General features: G+C 30.7%; 1 protein-coding gene across 2 annotated transcripts in view; it reads right to left on the reverse strand.

Moving 5' to 3' along the window:
* LOC126734690 (uncharacterized) overlaps nucleotides 1-23,427 on the reverse strand; it is a 205,792-nt gene that overhangs the window by 121,949 nt on the left and 60,416 nt on the right. For both annotated transcript variants that reach the window (XM_050438399.1, XM_050438400.1), the window contains exons 2-3: nucleotides 17,372-17,543; nucleotides 9,735-9,887 (exon numbers count right to left, since the gene is read on the reverse strand). In XM_050438399.1, coding sequence (XP_050294356.1) covers nucleotides 9,735-9,887; nucleotides 17,372-17,507 — 289 coding nt within the window. In that variant the 5' untranslated portion in view covers nucleotides 17,508-17,543. The remainder of the gene's footprint in view (nucleotides 1-9,734; nucleotides 9,888-17,371; nucleotides 17,544-23,427) is intronic.

The following is a 23,427-nucleotide window of genomic DNA, read 5'->3' on the forward strand; positions in this document are numbered from 1 at the left end:
GAAATTGCTTCTACTATTTTGGCAATTCTCAACTGCTTAAAGTAAACATAAAAATAAGTTTTGGTGCTGTGAGTTCGTCTGATCCTAAGTAATCTCCCTATGGTAGGTATTTTGGATTGACATCCGTTCCGGGGTAAGCCAGCAATCCGCAAAAATTTACCCAGTTACATTTTTTAGCGGGAAAGTAGATACTGATAGGTAAAATATTATTCCATTGTTCAGATTATTCACAGATAAGATGTCCACAAAGAGAATTTTGATCGTGGAATTTTCGCACAGCCAGAGCCAATACAAAAAACAGGGGCGACCAGATATGGATGTCGCAGTAACATATCAGGATTGATATAATTTAATTCAGGACATCGTAAGAGAAAACGAGATAATGCAAGAGGGAAATCTTCAGATAAGCAAGGAGATCAAAGAGGAAATTGGAGCTGTTAAGGCCGAGATTTTGGAAGAGCTCACTAAACTAAAGTCTGAAAACTTAATATTTAAAAAAGAAAATAAACAACTAAAAGTCAAATTGGAACAAGTAGAAAAAAGGACAAAAATATAATATGGTTGTTTGTGGTTTGAAAGAATCATTCAATGAAACTGAAGATATTCAGACATTTTTGGATATCGTCAACAACAAACAAAAGGTCTACTGCCGCATTGGCGATATTAGAGATCTGTTAAGGATTAGAAAGGCAGAAGGGGGAAAGCAACAGTCACTTCTAATGGAGTTTGTTAATTATAAGCTTAAGTTGAATATACTGAAAAATTGCAGAGAGCTGAAGGGCACTAATATCTACATATCTCCTGAATTAACACCACAGGAATATCAAAACAGTAAGATGTTACATGAATAACAAAAAAGGGCCAGAGAAAATAATCACAGAGTTTATATCAAGAACAAACAAACAAACAAACAAAAGCAGGCCAACAGAATTTCTGACAAGGAAGACGTTATCAAAACACCAGTGAGAACGTCAAAGTCAGTTACCATTCCTGAACCGGTACCTAACTTCAATAAGCGACCACTGACTTCCATTTTTGAGCCACAAAGTAAGCGTTCAACTCGGCAAACAGTTAAAAAATAAATAATGTACTGTAATTTACTACTGAGCAATCATAATATTTTATTAATTAGGTTATAATATTCGTGGCGTCTAAATTTTTTTTTGGTTTCTGTTTATAATAATTTGGTTCTTGGTTTTTTATCGTGACCAATAGAAAAACAGTTTAAAAAAATAATAATAATTTTATTGTGGTCCACTGTAAACATAGTGTAAGTGGTTAACCTTGTCACAAATTTATTATGGTATTCCGAGCATTGGTTCATTACTTACATACATTTTCGATATGATTTAATTGATATGAATTAAGAGTTTCTGAGAAGTGGCTGCACAGGGATATTGCTGATGAAGTTATTGAATTGCAAAACTACAATCTTGTTAGACAGGACCATATGGGAAGAGGTGGTGGTGTTGCGCTTTACCTTTGAAACAAATGATTTTATAACATATTTGGGCTGAACTTAAATTAGGGAGGAACGATATAAATGATCGATTTATATCGAGCACCTAAGGGGGACTTAAACCTATTTTACTTTAACCTTGAAAACGTTATGACTAGTTATTTCTTTATATATGACTCAATTTTATTAATGGGCGATTTAAACATAAGCTTTTTGGATTTTAATATGAAGATGCCCTTGTGCGAGATTACTGAGATGTATGGTGTTCAACAACTAATATCTGACCCCATGAGAGTATCAAATACAACCATGTCCTTAATTGATTTAATATTTTCTAACAATGAATTGATAGATGATAGTGGAATACAAAATAAAAATATATCGGATCATATGGTAGTTTATTGCTTTTTTAAGTTGGAGGCACCCAAGTGAATTCAATGTAATTTCACTTACAGAAATTTAAATAACATCGACAATAATCGATTTCAGATCGATATGATGTCTATTCCTTGGCATTTAATATATAATATGGAAGATGTAAATGGCAAGGTGGATTTTTTGGTTCCATCTGTATTTTAGGTTATGAACTTACATGCATCTTTGAGGACCGTAACTGGTAAAAATAGACCTTATAGTCCTTGGATTACTTCCAACATTAGACTTATGCAGAGGATTCGTAACAGGGCTTTAAATAAATTTAGAAACTCGAAAAACAGAGAATGGTATAGTTATAAGCAATATCGCAATTTTACTACCAGTGTAATTAGAGCAGAAAAAAAGCCTATTTGACCTACAGACTCAAGAACTGTACTAACAAAGAAGCCTGGAAACAACTGAAAAAAACATTTCTCATAAAAAAATAAACAATTGCCTATATCCTTACAGAATGTGGATGAATTAAATAAATTTTTTACCAGCATAAACATGAACAATGCAAATGAGGAGTTTATCAGGTTCTTTAAAGAACACAGAATTACATTAAACGTAGTTCAATTTAAGTTAATAACACAAGATACCGTAATAAGCATCTTAAACAATATAAAAAGTAAAGCATTTGGAGCTGACAATCTAAATATAAATCTTATTATGCTATGTTGCCCTGGTATTTGTCGATCCACTAAATCATATTTTAAATGTATGTTTGGAAAAAACAATTCTCCTAATCAATGGAAAGAAGCCAATGTCATACTTTTTCCTAAAATAAAAAATCCAACGGAGTTTAATCAAATTCGTTCTATATACATTCTTCCAGTATTCTTAAAGGAACTGGAGAAGATTTTGGAAATCGAAATATTGGAATATTTGAACCAAAACAATTTGTTACCCGAGATCCAGTCTGGATTCCACTGTTCTGTCACAAATAGCTGACGATATATTTAATTCCTTCGACAATAATCAGGCTACAGTTATGGTACTTCTAAACTTCACAAAGGCTTTTTACATGGTAAACCATGAGATGTTATTGGGTATATTGGAATATATCGGATTTGGTAATTCAGCTTTAGCATTGGTCGCAACCGTGAGCAAAAAGTTATACTTGATGGTAGAGTATTTGATGTATTTGCTGTCACATTGGGAGTGCCTCAAGGTAGCGTTTTGGGCATGTTATTACATACCCTTTATACATCACAAATCACTAATAATCTAACACACTGCAAACATTGCTATGCCGATGACACGCAACTTTACTTTTCGTTCAAAAGTTCTAAGGTAGTTAATGCTAATCAATGTATTAATAAAGATTTAAATAAGCTATATCTTGAGGCCCAAAAGCTGCGCTTAAAAATGAACCCTACTAAATCAATTGTCATTCTTTTCTGTAGTGATACCACAGATGTGATATGAGCATATATCTTGGAAAATTTAAATTTGCGTTTAAACATTAATACTATATCGTTTAAAATATCTGCTAAAAATTTAGGGCTTATTATCGATAATAAACTAAGAGTTAAAGAACATGTCACTTTTAAGTTAAGAAATGGATATTCTGCTCTGAAGTCTATATTTTCTCTCAGGCATTCTTTAAGCCCTAAAATTAAAAAAAAACTATGTGATTGCCTGCTATGTGATTCGTTGGTTTTATCACCATTAAACTTTTGTGACACTATCTATGGCCCCTGTCTAGATTATTCTGATGCGACCAGAATTCAGAAGCTGCAAAAATGTTGTCTAAGGCTTATTTATGGTGTAAGGAGGAGATACCACATATCTCATAAGTTATCTGAAGCAAACTGCTTGAGTATGCATTACCGACGAGACTTGCATACACTCTGATTTTTTTTATAAAATTCTTTAATTTAAAACACCTTCATATTTATTTAAAAAAGTCTAATTTCATACGGATATGCTTAATCTTAACATTAGACGGAAGGATCTTTCCGTCGCACAATAAAGAATTATTTAAGAGGTCTTTTTCATATTCTATTGCTGATTATATAAATAAATTTAAGATTAGCCAGTTTGCTTCCTTTGAACTAACTTTTAAGCTTAGAATGAAGCGGCACTTTATTTTATTCTAGTAATTTATTATTAAGTGTATGTAATCTGTAGTATTTACTAGGCAATACCTACGCTTCAACCCAATTCAGGCACTATTTTATTAAATGGTCCTGGAAGTCTGAAATAATGGTCTGTTAGTTAATATAATTAATTAGTTTTAGCACTTATGTAAAACAAATATAATTTATAGTGTATTATTATTATTATTATTATTATATGGTAACAGACAATGCTCTATTGGTCTAAAATATTTTAAACACTGTAGCGTTTTCGGTTATATAAAAAAATTGCAAAAGCTTTAATTTCTTAAACACCCTATATATTTTTAAATATTTTGATTCCCTACTTCGTTTTGAGGCTTTTTTAATCATATTTCTCTATACCACTCGTTAGAGGCTCTCAAGAAAAAAAAATTGCGTGTTTCTTGTTAAAAGCCAGGGGATAACTATTTGTTCTATTTCTCAGCTATTTAAGTTCCGAATTAAGCTCAAATTTTAAACGTAACTTTAAGAGACCATCTTGATTAATTTTCAATAGCCCAGCATTATACAGAGTTATTGAAAATTAAATTAAACTTCTTGATTTACTAAAATACTATGGTCAATTTTTAAATGGCCTTGGTGATTCAATTGAAAACTTTTAAAAGAAATGTCAGTAAAATATCAATTGTAGTAAGCATAAATTAAGTCTAACAAATATTTGATAAGACTGTGATTTTTTGAGAGTGAAGTTTTTCTCCTTATTCCAATTCACATGCAATTATTGTTGACATTTCATAACATCTATTAGCTCATATAAAGGGTTACAAATTTACAGGTTTAAAAAATTATTATGACTTTTCTTTCTATTAGATAAGAGTCAAGAAGAAAGGAAGTGTGGAAAACTGCCTCTTGTTCTTGCCGTTAATTTAATTAATAACTAATTAGTAATTATAAACTAGTTAATTTAACTAGAAGTCACAAAACAATATAATGATATCAAGGATTATCACAATCAATAACTAAAGTTACACAGAAGTCTACAGCATACTATTTCTTAACAGTCTAAAATATTTAATTCCGTCAGTAAAGCCTGTCCAACTGAGCTAAGCACTGGTTGGCAAATTTACTTAACCTAGTGAAAGAGAAATTATTTCACATAATTAGTCCTGCCTGCAGGAATTTAAAAAGGATGTATTTGACTGAAAGGTACATGTATTCCAATCTTGCGAGCAGTCCAAGACAATATTTCGTGACAAACTCATGGTTTTAAGACAAGTTTATGGCAATAGAAAGTGGAATGTTTCTCCTAAAAACAATATTGTGACACGTGTTTCGCTAACGATGTTAGCATCTTCGGTAAAAGATTAAACTAAAACTACTTACAAATCTCCTTATATACTATTGATGTAACTAATAGAGTAGAAAAAGCAATGAAGTATGGCCAAACAAATCTTAAATACTAACTAAACTATAACATTTACTATAAGGGATTGGACCTTTATCCCTGTTAAGAATGTTTTTTTGATTTTTGAATGTCATGTCTATACTTTTAGAATTGGAGAAATCACCTATTTTCAATGTTAAGTTAAAGAAAATTAATAAAAGTCTTGGAATAATATACCCGCATTATTTAAAAAAAGGGCCCCAAACCAATAAAGAAATAGATGAAATGAAAATGAAATGAAAAAAGAATGATAAAATATTATAGAAAATTTCAAAAACTCCCCATTAAATACTAGACTATGTATTTTACTGAGCTGTGGCATATTTTGAAGATTATATAGTTTATCATACACATAATTTTATATTTTATATACTAAGAAAGATAAACATTTATAGTTTAGATTAAAATGAAAATAGCTACTGCATTTAAATTTTATTTTATTCTTTAGTCTGTAAATTTGTATGAAGGTTCTTGAATATTATTTTGAATATGTAAAGAGTATTCTGCTTCTTGTGTGATTATTATTCCCTTAACGTTAGTTTTAAATATTTTATGTCTAATATTTATTTGTTTCCTGTGTATTGCTAAAAAAATTGTACTATTATTATTATGATAAATTTGTTATATGATATACGATATACAACTCATGCAAAATACCTCATGTTGATTCTACGAAATTAATTTGACAATATTGTTATCAACTCCTTCTTTAAATACATTTAAAGTTACTTATGCTCATGCATCTATTTGCATCTTCAATGTGGATGTTTCAAAATTAGAAATTTATTATCGTCGCTTCAAGTAATATGTAAATGTGTACATGTGTTTTTGAATTAATTTCTTCCTTTATCTGATTATACAGTAAGTATTTTGTAAAAGAATAAAGTAAAAAATAAATTTTTGTTTAATGTGTGTGCAAGTTCAATAACATAAGTCATTGTATATTACTTACTTAACCAAAATATTTTTCAGTCAAATTATTGGTTATCTTATTTAAAAAAAAAAACAGCTTAAGACACGCCAGGTACATTTTCGTGCTGAAATGTATATTATCCTGTCATTTACAAAAATTATGACCAATCAGTTGAAAAATAACTTTTGGCTTACTATAATTATGTAATTTCCGTTGTTTGTTTAACTTTTCCTGGTCCCTAAGAAATTAAAGTAGGATTGATTGATTTGCAGGTATTTTCGACCACTTCAAATAATTAGACACGACTCAATAGGATTCTATACTGTGGCATGTAAAACTTTGATTTTCCACAGAGCATTTCTTCATCAGTTTGGCGGGTGCATTTAGGGTCATTATTGTCACATGATCCTTAGTAGCATTCACCATTTGACGTAAGACAACTAAATTACATGTTTCAATATAAGTTGATACATAAATCGATCCGTGGTGCCTTTAGGGTTCCATAACCACAAGCCATTATATTAACGCCTTTGTGCTTATTGGTACAAGCATTGTGGATTATGCTTAATAATGAACAAATCACTTAATATTGCAAACATCATTCTAGCGTTATCATCTTACTAAAAAGCTAAATGAAACTCCGGGAACCTCTAACTAAGCGAAAATGCAATTTACAGATACCTGCAAATAATTATGACTTACTTGTAAGGTTAACAACCCTTCCAGTTTTTCATTTATTAATTTTGAAATGATTATATAACATTAAATTGCCTTTTTAATATAAGCAACCCGATATATCAGACTTTGTATTTATCTTTTTCTACGGTCCAAGAGGCAGTGCTCATTTTCCTCGGTTGTTTAAAACCAACAATTTTGTTTATCATGCCGATACCACAGTATACCACATATTCTCTGCTATAATACCACATATAACTGTTATATTAGATAATTATTACACCTTACGCTACATTATAAATACCTTCACATATGCAGTAACTTGGTTGTTATTAACGCATAATGAATTTCATGTATAATTAATCATGCCTTATTTGCTCATCATTAACGCTTCAATTGGTTTAAGAATGAGAATGGTTTTTAGTTAGCAAGAACAAAAGTTTACTAGGTGGGACCCTAGTTAACTTTAATTTTGTTATGTTTTATCGGAATAATATGGAAGTTGCGTGGAATGAAGGTAGTTAGGCCCCGTAAAACTTCCCAATGATTTTCAGATTCAACCTTAATAGTATTTAAGCACAAAATTTAAACTTTTTTAAGGTTAATTCCACCGAAGGTTCCGCAGAATCACTGAGTGATATACAGGGTGTTTCAGAACTATGGGATCAAACTTCTGGGGGTTATTCAGTGCAACAGAAAAATCCATTTGAGTATAGGAACCCATGTCCGGAAATGCGTCACTACGCCACTACGGCCCTAAGACGCGTTAAAATTTATAAAAAACATTAATTACCTAAATAGGATCTGCTGCATTTATTTTTACCTTTTGTACATGATACCATAACAACAATTGTTTAAAATCAATGCTTATCAATGTCAATTCTCAATGTCATGTTTAAAAATTTTATAGCTTACAATTTTTAAACATTTATTGCTAATGGAAAACTTTATCAATCAAGAATTGGCGGATATGCATTTGGCATACGGAGCAACAAACTGCAATGCACGAGCAGTATCGCGGTTGTATCATGAACGTTATCCCGAACGACAGCATCCTGGATACAAAAAGTTTATTGCGGTTTATCGGCGGCTCGCTGAGACAGGCATGTTTAAGACCAAGATGCATGATACTGGTGTTGCTCGAACCGTAAGAACGGTCAAATTTGAAGAAGAGGTGCTTCAGCGAGTTGCCGATGAACCATCAAATAGCACACATAACGTCGCTAAGAATATGAATACGAGTAACGCTTCTGTCTGGCGGGTACTACACAAGCAACAACTCCATCCTTACCACTTCCAGAAAGTTCAAGGTATGACTGCAGCCGATTATCATCCTAGAGTTCAATTTTGTCGATGGCTTCTGGATCACATCATTGCACAATCAAATTTTTTACGATATGTTTTGTGGACCGATGAAGCCTCTTTCACAAGAGACGGTATTTTTAATAGTAGGAATAGCATGTTTGGGACGAAGAAAATCCTTATGCAATTTTTCTAAGAAAACATCAGAATCGTTGGTCTGTCAACGTATGGGCAGACATTGTTGATGATTATTTAATTGGGCCATACCTTCTACCGGAACGGTTAACAGGACCTATTTATCTGCGTTTCTTGGAGAAAGTTCTCCCAGAACTCCTTGAAAATGTTCCACTAAACGTTAGACAGCAAATGTGGTTTCAGCAAGATAGAGCGCCGGCTCACTTTGCTGTACAAGTACGCGAGTATTTGGCTCAGCGGTTTGGGCACCGTTGGATTGCCAGAGGTGGAGCAGTTTCTTGGCCTCCTAGGTCACCCGATTTAACGTCGCTCGATTTTTTCTTGTGGGGACATGTAAAGTCTTTAGTCTACGAAACTCCAGTAGAATCAGAGGTAGACTTAATTGGACGAATAACAGCAGCATTTGAAATCATTCAAAACGAGGATCAAATTTTTAGTGTAGTCCGCCAAAATCATGTGCGGCGTTTAAATCGGTGTATTGAAGTTGGAGGAAGACATTTTGAACAATTGTTGTGATGGTATCATATACAAAAGGTAAAAATAAATGCATCAGATCCTATTTAGGTAATTAATATTTTTTCTAAATTTAAACGCGACTTAGGGCCGTAGTGGCGTACTGACACAATATATCCGGACATGGGTTCCTATACTCAAATGGATTCTACTGTGGCACTGAACAACCCCTAGAAGTTTGATCCCATAGTTCTGAAATACCCTGTATTATCTGGATGTCTTTATATGAGAACACAGGTTCCGCAGTTAGCCTCAAAACTCGCTAAAATAATTTATTAAGGACAGAAAAATGGCTAATAGCAATAACCAATGGTTTAATATTTCAACTACGAATATATTTTACCCGTGTTATTCTAGGAGTTGAATATCAAATTGTTTTTTTTTATTTGGTTTAGTGTTATGCTTTATTGTCTTAAAAGCCTTTTGGTGAATTTTGGTAATACCTACTGTCTCATTTAAAATCAAGTATTTTGCAAAATATATGGATTTCATGGCTAGCGTATTCTTGAGTAAATGAAAGTTCTTTAACGAAAAAAGTGAAGTCCGGATTAGTTTTTTTTAAAGAAGAATATTAAAAGTTTCAGTTCTAGTCGATCAGACTTGGATATATGGTTTCGTAGGTATTTGGCTATTCGGCGCCAGAATTGATGACACTAATATATTGATAAAGTAGAAATATAAATTTAGGTAAGCGTGTTTAAATAAAGTTGTACTCTCCTAACTAAAAATCATATTATATAAATCATTTCTCACCTTGTATTTCTTCTACACATGTATTTAAGTCTTCTCTAAATGCTGGCCTTTGTGGATGACACTTGCACATACACAAATTTTCTTTGGCAAGGGATTTGGCTGTACCCTGGCTAAGGACTATACAGGTGTCTTCCTGACAAGGCTTCGATTTATCTATAACAACCATTAAAATATTTTAATCATCACATCTACGCACAAAATACTTAAGCATATTTTTCTTTAAAGCTCTCTCAAATTCTAGAAGCTAATGTTCAAATTAATTATGATTTAGAAAATCTATTTAAAACAGCTACTATAAGCATATGCCAAAAGTTAATTCAGCAAAATCTGTAGTAAAAGTATAAGAAATAATATTTATGAAAACCTTAACATCAAAATTAATACCAATCTAATATCAATAAAAATTCTGATAAAATATAGGCTTGATTATTGACAGAAAACTGAGGTATAAATAGCATAACGTCCAAACTTAGAAGCAGTTATTTACTGAATAAGAAGTATTAGATCCTATGACTATTATTAATATTAGATACCTACTTAGATAACAATATCGCTTATAGAAGAGATGTGCATAATATTAATCGTAGAAAACATAGTTTAACCATTCCTTTTCCTACCAAAGAAATCTTTTCTCGAAAGATCCTTTTCATATAATGTATCATAAAGATTAAATTAGTACTTCTCTGTTCAACCCTAAATATTTAAAAAACGATTTAAGGACTCGCATTCAGTAAAAGAAGTGCGTTTTCAGAGATCTGGTGTCATTGTGTTGCTTTATATTCTCATTTTCATTTTATTTCCCACTTTTCCTTCCTGACGACATTACAAGTTCCGAGAGTTTGCCGTTTCGAAATTCACTATGGATATTAAAGGGAGATTTATTCTGTTTATATGCTTCTTTAGATTCTTAGTTATTTCTCTAGTTGCTTCGATTTATATTGGAACGACTTATATGGATTTTACTTGCTACATCCGTTTTATATCTTCTGATAGAGGTGTGTACTTCTCTATCTTCTTTTTGACTGGCATTCGCAGTTGCTAGGACAAATACATCAATTATCAAGGTTATTTTGTTTATCATGAATCATGATGTCTAGTCTGTTACGCATTACGTCCTTATCCATTTGAATTTCTCTATCTCAATATGTAAGAAACTCGTTACTTTCTATTATGGCTTTTGGGTTATAATAGTAGTAAGGTATTTTCTTCTCTGTTAGTTTAAGTTTGTAACACAGCTTGCCATGTAGAATTTTGGAATCGTTGTTGTTTCTGTCTTAGAAGCTAAAAAACTCGACATTTGCTTGAGCGTTATTAAATATGTGACTGTTTGCAGTGTAGTTTTTATATTTGGGTCTTTCACAATATATTTAAAACAGGATCTTCTTGCTATGACTGAGTATGATGAGCGTGTAGTGTCTGATTAAAGGTCTTGGTCATGAAGATTTAGCAGTATGAGTTTTTTTATCAATTTCAATTATAGCATTATATGTAGGTATATTAGCAATGTAGCAGTTTTAGTATAGAAGTATTTTCTCAACAGGTCTATTTGTTTTTTTACATTGCTCTGGCGATTCGTGACTCCCCTTCCTCTTCTGCACTGCGTGTTAGATGGAACCGCTCTTAGCAGGCCTTGTAGGCAAGTTTCCGGTGTTTTATGAACGCAGTAAGTATAATTCTATTGAGTTCTTCCAGCACAGTAGCTAGTATTTATTCAAGTCATCACTTCAAAACATCAGTAAGCTATGGCTGGTGCAGAGAACGAATTTATGCAGTATTTTTTATTGTGGGCTAATAATTTTGATTTTATTTTTTTTTTTTTAGTTTTGAACTTTCCCAGCCACTTGACTTTCCTCAAGCTTTGGCATAAATATGTGACCTTTATTTATGTGTCCAGGGATGATATGACTATATGAATTGTATCTATGATTACAGGCCTTTCCTTTGAGCTTTTAGCTATTATTTTTATGCCACTGATAACAAGCGGAACTGCCTAAGCTTTCTGCAGAATCCATAACTCTTTAATTTCGGGACATATTTATTTACTTTTCTTGTCGCTTGTATGTCTAAATTATTATTATTAGGCACTATATTTATTAAGTAGATTGTTTTATACTTATTGTTAACTACTGAAATGATTGGCCTATTATATTCTATAGTTCTATATGACAGCAATGTTTTGTTCCAATATATTTTGACGTCATAACTTTCTATAAGTGTAAGGGACTGGATTTTGTAGTATGGGGTCTCGTTTTCTTGTGCAATATTGCGCATTTTAAGCAGTTTCTTGTATAGTCTGGCTGCAATTATTGCCTATATTCTTTATTGTGTCTCTCCAGGTACTTATTGTAACCTAAGCATTGGCAAGTCGAAATAATGTTAATAATAAGATAATAGAATATATCTCAGAGTTGTTATTGTACGCTCACAGGTTCAATGGTGTAAGGTTCATGTCGGTATTGATGATAATTTGAAAGAGGTTATTGTTGATGTTTATGTGGAAGTTGTTTCGTAGAGGTTTAGTTTGTTGTGCATATATTAGTCAAAAATGCCCCTTTCTCCTTCTTCTTGTAAGTGCGTTCCTCTTGGAAGATTCACGGTTTTACTTCCTGTAAATTGTATTTTTTGTTCTCATGTGACGTTTAATGTTTTCCAGCTCTGTGTGTGACCAAAATTCCAAATTGATGATTTAGTGCTCTACTATATTTGTCTTTATTTATATGGATCCCTTGCCATTGCTTTAGCAGTATTTTGTATATCAAGCAGTAATGCCTTGCCTTTAGCCTGTCTTTCCTTGTGTACATGAACCGTTTGACATTTACTGGCTCCTAGTGTCATCTCATTATCATTGCTGATGCTATGGACCAGTTTCATTAGTGCTTGTAGTTGTTTCTTGGTAAAAGCATATATTTTGATATCATCATATGAGATAACTCATAATTTTTGAATTGTTATTGATTTTGATTTTAAAACTAGATGCCGTTGATTTAAGTAAATTCGATAGGAAATTTAATACAAGACAAAACCATAATGCACTGCAACTGTCACCCTGAGAAATACCCCTCATTAAAATATTGCGTATTTCAATGTTCTCAGTCTGGTATCTTATTTGCTTCAAGAGAGCGTTAAGTTTCTCCCTAAGTTTCCTTTCTGAGTGATGGGCTGTATCAAGTCGTCTCAGAGCCTATTGCTCGAATCGAGGAATGATCGAATTATATCGTTTTAAGGATAACACATTTTGGTATATTTGTATATGGATGTTCTGATTAAGACCAAGTGGTTCAAGATGAATATTGAAGGTACCCATTTTGATCCATAGTAGAAATTATGATTGGTATAATAATTACTTTTTTTCTGTTTCTAAAGTCTTTAAAGTTCTGTGGCTAATTCCATATACTTTGCTATTTTTTCATTATCTTGAATGAATATTGACCCTAATGGGTCACTAGGTAATAGTATTAAATCGTTAGGTATATATCTACGAGATAGGTGATCTATTATTTTTTTGTCTTGGAAAACGATGTCTGGTTTATTGCATAATATTGTTTTATTTGTGCGAATTTCTACGTCCCAGCATATTTTTTATTCGTTGGTATTTATAATCGTGGTATTATTATTATTATTAATATTATTATGATTATTATTATTATTACTATTAATATTATTATGTTATTATTCTATAATTTCTAAATCTTTAAAGGTCTTAAATGAAGTAAGCTATATTAATGCCATAAAACAACCTGCATATGTAATAAACTGCTTCCTTAAGGATCACAAATTTTATTATTACGTAATTCTGTTAAAGTCGGTATTATAAAACGATTTCATCACCAGTGTAAAATATTTGCATTCCTGTGTAAGCGCAGATGAAGTCGTAGAAACTATTAACCAGTTAGGCATGGTAAACTAAAATAGGTTGTTAAAAAATGAAGAAGATAGCATCAACTAGCAACGGGTAATCAGAATGAGGTGATATAAGGAAGGCATTTCGCTGATTGACTAAACACATGTAGCGTTGAAGTTGTTTGCATGTTAACATTTATTTTGAAATTTCATTAGCAAAAGCGACTTAATATAGTATTACGGCGGTACTGAAATCGGTTGTTTAGATTAATAAGCTATTTCAATAAAATAGTTATTATAGTAAAGTAATAGATTTAATGTATCTGTCCTTTGCGCAGCTAGTACTACTTACTGCTTAGCGTTTTATAAAATTGCATTTACTTTTTATTATTACTATGTTTTTATTGATTTTTTATTTATGATTAATTATAATTGAAAAAATTATTAATAAAAATTAAAATTAAATTGAATATTTCAAACGCATACTTTTCTGTTCTTTAGACAATCTATAGTTACACTTTTCGTTATCAAGAGTTCATTAGAGAAACGAGCGCATAAGATGTTTTTTTAGAAGATAAAATAAAAAATCGATAAAATAAAGAAAATCCTTTATAGTTATAGTGTCTTGATGCAGTTTTGGGAAAACATTTTATATGCTTTCCATTTATGGACCGAATACAGTTTTTATTATCCCATTACTCGTAGTAATGTTTTGTTATGTTTCTCCATTTTTCCTCAGATGGGACTAACATGTATAGGGCTTGCAGGCTATTGCGAATTGCTTGGGTACATTCTTCGTCTATCAGTCATATGGTGTTATCACCTTATCACCTCTCATATATACAGTGCTTTCAAAAATGAACCACTTTTAATACCTACTTTAAAAAAAAGTCAATTTAGATATACAGAGGGATGTTCAGTTTTATATTTGACAAAGATCTGTCAATTACCTCCTCACCTCCAGCTAACCTCACTTTGATATATCAAATGGACACCTCCATCGTGTGACACATCAATGTAAGCAGCATTAAAGTTAGTCTATTCAACAGTGCCAAAATAAATTAAATCGGTTGACGTACTAGCGAATAGTGACCAAAAATATCTGGAAATAATGGATATTTGATCGACCTCAAACGTTTGTTTTTCAAATGGCTGCCCTAAGTGTGATATATCATTTTAAAGAGCATACAATCTCCATCCTACTTCGCCAAAAAAAATAGATGCAAGTTGAAACAATTTACCAGGAAAAATGTTTCGTAATAAATAGTTAGTTGAGTCCAACAATTTTTTTTTTAATCTTCATCTATTATTTGCGAGAAAATAATTAATGCTATCTTGGAATTCTTCCCAAAATTTTTACAGTATAGTATCTTATATATTTATTTTACTACAAGTTTTGTAGTATTTTTGCAGTACTTAACAGGTGCAAAAATAAGACTGCAGTAACTAGCATTTTTAAAAACCAGTTGATTATTATTGTTCAAATTGTCACTCTGACGCTTAGTTAAAAATTCAGAAGTGCAAATAATTTAAAATAGTATGTATACGCTATAATAATAATAATAATAATAATTATTATTATTATTATTATTCTACTAGAATTGGTAAGGAAGTTTGAGGAAACGGGACCTGTTTGCAATAAAAGTATACTGAGGAAAGGGTTGCTAATGAAGCATGCCAAATCGAGGTACTGGGATAATTCGCAATGGATCCAACATTATATATCCCCAAAGTCGCAGAATTAACTAATGTTTCAACAGATTCTGTATTTAAAATTTTGGAAAAAAAATAAGTTTTTCCCCTACAAAATTAAATCCTTCAACAAGTAGGAGAAGGCGATTTTGATTGAATTTTGTGAACTGATTTGTCACCGAATTGATGAGGACACCTATTTAGTAAAGAACATCTGCCTCAGTGACGAGTTAACTTTTTTTTTAAATGAACTGGTAAACCGACATAACTGTAGATACTGGGATAATGAAAATCGACATCTTTTTTGAGAGGATCATACTCACTATCCAGAAAAAATTAATGTATGGACAGGAATAAAAATATGCTATGTGAAGCTAACAAAATCATCAGGCCATTTTTTTTAAGGAAATTTAAATAGACAAGTTTATTTAGACCTCCTCGAAAATACAATATACCCTTCAATTATCCAATTTTTGGAAAATAGTGTTGTACTTTATTAAAGGATTTATAGGATACTTTAATTTATAGGGTACTAAACGAAAATAATTTGTATTTCCAACAAGATGGAGCTCTCCCGAACAACGCTTTGACAGTTCGAGACTGGCTTAATGAACAGTATCATGGATGACCCGCATGGTCGCCAGACTTAACACTACTAGATTTTTTCCTTTGGGCGTATTTAAAAAGCAAAGTTTATAAAACCCCACCTGAAAATATTAATGATTTAAAGGATCGAATTCGTCGCAAATGTAGAGATACTAGCAGATAAACAATGATTGTGAGAAATTTCAAATCAAACTTTATTATTATGTCGCGAATAACGCAGCACATTTTGAGCACTTAATAAAATAAATTCTGTGAACTGATTAAATTGTTTGTTTTTTTAAACACCTCTTTTCACCCTTACTGCTTATAAGTCTTATAAACTTACGTTTTTTATACACCGTTAGGGATGTATATCTAAATTGACACACTGCCTATTATTTAAATATAAATGAAATACCGAGATCTCCTTCTCTACATAAAATATACATTACGTCCCATACGGGCTGGTATATCTAATGAATACTCATACCGTTTAGGGTTAATGCAGAATATTATGGTAGTAATTAAATAATGAGCACGTCTTATCAAGACTATTAGTGAACAACCAAAGAGTAAAGCAGATATACCATTAACTATAGAAATGAAGCATTGTTGGGTACAAAATTATTGTAATTGCCCTTTTTTAAGCTCTAAAGAACCTAAAATATTTTATATAAAATATCCTGTTAGTGAATTTAAAGCTTGCAGGCAGAAAACCGTATAGATTCCATGATTCTAAAATTGCACAAGAGCGTGAAGTTTCATAATAACTACATACCTTGTCTTGTAATTAGGGCAAATAGAACATTATGAAATAAGTTATTACGATATACTATTATTAGAAGTACAGTTTACTTTAGCCGAGTATACTTCATTCTAGATATTAAAAAAAAATTATTTAATTAAATAATTTTTGTTTAATATCTTTTTTAATTAAAAACTTATTCTTTAAATATTATTTACCTATCTTATTTCGTTTACTAATGGTCATTCTGTACAAAATTGATGAAGGCAAATTTATAGTTTAATGTTGTTTTAGCTTGTTTGGTTCAGAGCTGGCGTACAGACTAGTGAATGATTAGATAAAAACTACATTCTATAAAATAAAATAAAGTAGGTAGAAGAATATCTAATATAAATATAAATTAGTTTATTCTAGATACTCAATCGTAAGAGATCCGAAATGCATCATTAAAAGTGTTTAATGCGAGATTGTTGTTGCTGAAAAGACAGGTTTTTTTTCATTTACATTAAATTTGTCTGAATATATTTCTTTTATTCTTTATTTATTTTTTAATAATTTCTTGTAATTATAATTGTGCATGGGTTTTATGTTATAGCGTAAATATATTCTTAAAACTAAAATTTAAAAAATTGATAATTAATTTTAATTAAAGAAAATTAAAGGAAATTACTTCATTTAAAAATAAGTTTTTAGCATTATCTGTACATTCTGATAGTACAATCTTATTTTGTCCTATTATTAGGAAACAACTGTAAAATTTTGATTTTTAATTTACCTTGATTTACAACAAATATATCCCCATCAATATTTCTAGTTATTCTAATAATATCTGCATTTCCATCTACTAGTTTAGGTAAAGCAATCAACGCCATGATCAATGACGCCTTCCATAGTGCTACGCCTAGGTCCATCTAGGCGTCAAGTAAACAGTTTGGAATCATATCTATCTAAAATTAAAAAGAAAACTAATTTAATATTTAGTTTATTGATATAATAAATTAAATATTGATTTAAATTATATAGCAAAGAAACTAGATACGAAAATTTTAATTCTCTCACAAATACACTCATTTTATTAACTAATAGACAAACTAACTAAAAATCACTAATAGAGCTTCATACTAAACTGCATAAAACTATGATACATACATGTTGTATATTTTTGTACTATATTATATACAGAGTGATTGATGTATGTTAGATGTATATGGCAAACGTAAATAGAAAATTTGGTTATTTTGGTATCAGACTAATCTAATCTCTTTTTGTCTTTATATCTAGCTGTAGCCGTTTACGCGGAAAATAATAATTTATGATAAACTTCATTATAGATTTGGTATTCGTGAAACAGAAAACGGAGGTGGAATAAATGCTTATTGCAGGGCACCTAAGGCTCGAAATAACCTTATATTTCACTTACCGATTTTAGAAGCTGTGGATATTGATTATCTTTAGGCCTATTTTCTTTATATTATGCAGAATCGTTTAAAGCTAATAATAACATAAGCATAAAAGTAGCAAAAAGTGTGTTTTTTTTCAAGTAGAGCATCTTTTATCGCATTAAAAAAACAGCGAGAAGAAAAATACACATTTTTATTTTGAGCTTTCTTCAGACCTATTTGGATAGATTGATTATACTATAGCATGTTCAAAATAATACTTGGTCCTCGCAGAATTTCATAGTACAATAAAAATAACTTTACTATGAGATAGTTGGTACCATTTTTGATTCTCTCGTTTTGTTAGAGTCATGATGAGTTTGTGAACAAGTTGTTTATGTTTTGTGTGGCATGAATTAGCAAGAAGCTTATATCGTTGATTGAATAATAGGTTATATATTATTCAATCAACCTATTATTCAATCAACGCTTATATTTAGGGAGAAGAAGAGTTTCTATATCCTTTAAATTACATCCTCTAACATCCCCTTAATATGGAAAAAGCTTACACATTTAAAGTCAGAGACTTTAAACTTGTTGTAAAGATTAAAAAACCCATTATCAGTGGATTCGCCTGTGTTCTAAGTTGAGAGTTTCTTTTTAATCTATTGGCATTGAAATAATATTCCAACATGATCTGTATTATATGTCAAATCAATTGGTTGAGCTCTGCCAATACTTAAATTCGTTTAACAACACATCTTTTAGCCATAGCTGTGTAGACATCATTTTTCTTAGTTACAGCTAGCCCGAACGATATTTTTTGTACTCTGTTTCTTGGTTTCATTTGTGTACATCTTTGCTAATGATCTTGGTACTTAGAAAAGGTAAGCTTTAAGTATGATATAAAAACCTGTATATCATTGAATCTTTAGATATTTAATAAAATTACCTTAATTCGATGTACATTGTTCCTATATCCAGTAGAGGATTCAGACTACGTACTTCCTGTGCGCACACACAGGGTGGTAGATTTCGTGATAAGACCGGCGAAATTTGAACCACAAATTTGGGAAAAAAATGTGTACAATGGTTAAGTAAATTTTTCAACGGATGTATTAAATCAAAGTGATCTATGGATCTTGGGCTGTTTCTGCTTATATTTATTTAAATGAATTCTTCTTTGTTTATTCAGACTCAAAGCAATGTAAAGAACATTCTAACGATCATTTCATGAGAGAATTCGAAATTTATTAACCGTTATACCGAAACAGCTTCCTTTTTTAATACAGTTCAAACGTTATTTTTACCGCACCTACAAATAACTTGGCAATACACACAAAGCTGGAAAAATCTTGTCTTGAAATCTCTCTCGGTAATAAGATGGACAGCTCATCAGGATGCAGTAATAATACTTTATGAACACTATAGCAAAATCGTTGACGCTAGAGGACTTTAAATAGAACCAAATCGACTTGAAACAGCATTGATGGCGTCACGGAAAGTTCAGTTATCACATAGTGATAATTTTCATATGTATAATTTTAACGTCGATTTTGAATTAAAAAAAGGTGCCTGGCATATGAAAAGATCTACGACAAATTTTCTCTGCGTACTGAATTTGGCAACATCGATTCAAGTGAAATTTGTAAAAGATTAGAACATTTGAGGAAAGCTTATACTTCAGACTCTGAATTCTTATTCGATGGCAAAATGATTCACTTTCACACATATTATACTTAATACAAAATAAAAGTTGGACCAGGCTATTGTGATTATTTCCCTATCATTCTTTAAACAAATAAATAAAATTACGTGAAATGCTTTTAATGCCCCTTTAAGTTGTGTAGGCAATAATTTTCAATATTAGTAACATACACAAGCTTGAAAAATTAAAGTGGCATTTTCTATGGTAAACAGGGCAGCATTTTTATGAAATCCAGATCCGTACCTAAATAGACGTGTTTCCAAAGTATTTTTTTTTAATTTCTTAAATAACTCTGGTGTCTATAAAACATAAGTCATGAAGATTGTTAAGTGATACCATCCTGGCAAAACTTTTAAGGCACAATTGATATATTTTATTATAACTTCAAATATTCTTCAAAAATTAAATAATTTGAAAACAAATTATTAAGATAGATAATATTATAAATCTTATCTCTATAAAACAATTAAGCGGGATAAAATGAAGGAATAATGAAAAGGTTTCTATACAAAAAACAGACTTTTGACTAATATTTTATTTCAATTTTTGTATATTTTTCTTAACTGCCCTATTATATATTTATCGGCTATTATGTAGGTATATATGTTAGTGTGTCGATCTTCATAAGAAATGAAATATCAAATCAATTTAGTAATGAAACCTCCTTATAAAAAGAAATATAATTTTTTGATCTTTGAGTTAGGTTTAAGACATAATGTTTTCATAACGTTTTATGTAAACGTGTTGATATTTTCATAATATATGGGTTTGAAGTTTAAAATAATAAAGTTACTTCTGGAATAACCAAAGATGTCAAGACTATCAAAAATATTTTGGTTGTGCGTTCCTCAATGATCCTGCTACATTTAACAATTTTCATTATTTTCATATTTATAATTTTTCTATAGACCACCGATTCAGTTCTGGAAGAAAAGCTTATGAAAGAGCGAAATTAAAAGTATTTTATAACCTTTAAAACATTGTTATTTGTTTTCAAAATTCCTACTTTTTTTATGGATTTGGTATAGTAAAAGTTTTAAATTGCATATAATTAAAGTGAGCAAGGTTAAATAAACTATAAAGGAGTAAAGGCAACGGAGGTCAACTATGCAATATTCAGTTTATTTATTGATGGAAATAAAATACAAAACTCTTACACAAGTCAATTTAGAGTTCCAAATTACACAGTGTTAAACATAAAAAATTATATGAAAAAATATTATTATATAAAAATATTATTTCCACCAATATAAAATAAAATAAAACCCTTAACAACTAAATCATAAAGATATTAGAATAAGCATTGAAGAATTCCTCAAATGAATAAAACATGCTTACATTTAAGAACCCTTATAAACAACAGACCCATAAAAATATAGGCACTAGATAGGGTTGGAATTCTAAGATACTTAAACTGAGAGTTACAGCACTGTCTGTAACTATATGGCAATCATCCTTTAATAGTATGTGTCAGAGCGGTTAATAAAGAGTAGATATAGACCAAATATGCTGTCTAGATAGTTCCCCCATATGACAAAAAGTCTACCGACTCATCAAAGGGCTGTTCTCGTCATTCACTGTTATTTAAAGGACTCATCCAAATATAATTCATTAGATATAATCGAATTTTGGATAGATGATTGGTGTGTGCCAAGATCTAAAATGACTTTTACCATCCAAACGGGACTGGCATGGCCATGCAGATCCCGTCAAATACCTTTTGAACTTTCGTGCAAGTCATCGACTGCCGTGATGGTAGAGCGCTCCTATTTAAAAAATCATGTTGCTTAGCTTAAAATAACATATTACATTTTTGTGACTAGATATGGGGCCTTACTAAATACCTGTACATTAAATATACGTAGTTTTTGATAATTAAAATGGTAGTATGCAGGTAGCTCTGAGTTTGCTCTTATCGTTGAAATTTCCAAGACCCTAAGGATAGACCCACCGTCTACTGATAATTTTTTTTCTGATTTTTTAACGTAGTGATAGACCCACCGTCTATCACTACGTTAAAAAAAACTAAAATAGTTATTAGTTAACTAACATAAAATTACGTAACTTAGATTAATTCCGATCTATATATTTACAAAAGAAAACATAATAAGACACCACTTTTTTAATAAAACTTTGTCACACACCAGCACACACGCAGTACTAGACTTTACAATTTAAATAATGAATCATTGAATAATATATAGAAAATTCTGTAATTAAATGAATTGCGTTAAACGTCTAATGGCGATAAATCGGGGATTTACATTGAATATTACAGTGCAGCCAACTCCTACTTTTGAAATATAAGTTGAAATTTAATAAATAATTTAATTTCAGTTAATAGACTTTTTTTTTTAAATTGCAAAATTCCTATTCACATTAAACATTCTAGATTCTTCCAAAAACTAGAGACAATTCTTAGAGAAAATTGTGAGGAATCTTAAAAGCGACAACTTACGAAAAATAAGTATTCTAAATTTGTGTCACTGTTTTGTTTTTCAGCCAAATTATAGCGGTTAAAAAATGGTAACAGTAAGAAAAAACTAAAAAAATGCAAAAAAGTTTGTTGGTATCTAATTTTTTTTTTATTAAAAGAACTAGAACTATATCGAAAAAACCTTTAAAAAAGTTAAAATATTTCGGCAACAGTCAAAATCTTTTAACGTACCAACTCCTTAAGAAGTGGACATTAAACATATAAACTTGTGTATTTAAGAGACAATTAATTTCCCATAGTCATAATATTTTATAATGACCGTTGTAGATGTTAAATGTTTAAACGGGATACCGGACCATCTGACACTAGACACCGCTATAAACATTTGAAAACAGGAGGGTATAATAGGAATTTCGTAATTCGTTATACGGCAAATGTTGCGGTATTACGAACTCTTCTTTTAAATAAACATCTGTCACTGCAAACAGTGCATGATGTCCGTGTTTTAATATTTTTGGAATGTTTGAAACAAGTTTAAAGCTTAAGTAAAATCTGTATTGTTGTGACGAATTAATAATGAGTTACTTATTTTAATGGATATTACGTCACTTATAGCGTTGATTGAATAGTAGGGTATAATCTCAATCAACGCTTATAGCAAAAATCGAAAAATCAATTTAGAATTTACTATCTCACACGCTCAAAAATTGAAAAGAAGAAGAAAATAGTTATTAACGTATTTAAAAGAAATATGAACTCAAATCTATAATAATACCGTTCGATATACTTAATTTAATCTACTACCATTATCAAGATAATTAAAGTTAAATTAAATTAAAAATATAAATAAAATATAGTTATCTCACAAATCTTCTGCTATATATAATACCTTCAAAACTCCTTCCTAAATCGACAATACTTTAAATGATTTTTTTAAATATTATTTCACGGTTTATTAATACGGTTGACACAGTTTGACAAACTGTTTTTTTTTTAGTTTAAAGTTTAACGAAAATTGCAAATAAGTAACTTATAAGGATATCTATAATAAGACGCAGTTTCCCTTTAGTCAGAGACAATTTGCAGATTATCTTTAGTTTGTTTGAGCGTTGCTCGAAGCAATTAAGGCTAACGAAATGACTGTCATCCTCGGCGACCTATTCCAAGGGATAATGGGCTCTTTTGGACTAGAGAAGTGAAACGAGCGTGGAGATATGCTAATTCAGTTTAGCCAAAAACATTAGCTTGTCAAAAACATATTCTTTAAACTTCATCCACGTCGTCTCTATATGTGGAAATCACCAGCA

This window comes from Anthonomus grandis, chromosome 3, assembly GCF_022605725.1.
Source record: "Anthonomus grandis grandis chromosome 3, icAntGran1.3, whole genome shotgun sequence".
Classification (NCBI taxonomy): Eukaryota; Metazoa; Arthropoda; class Insecta; order Coleoptera; family Curculionidae; genus Anthonomus; species Anthonomus grandis.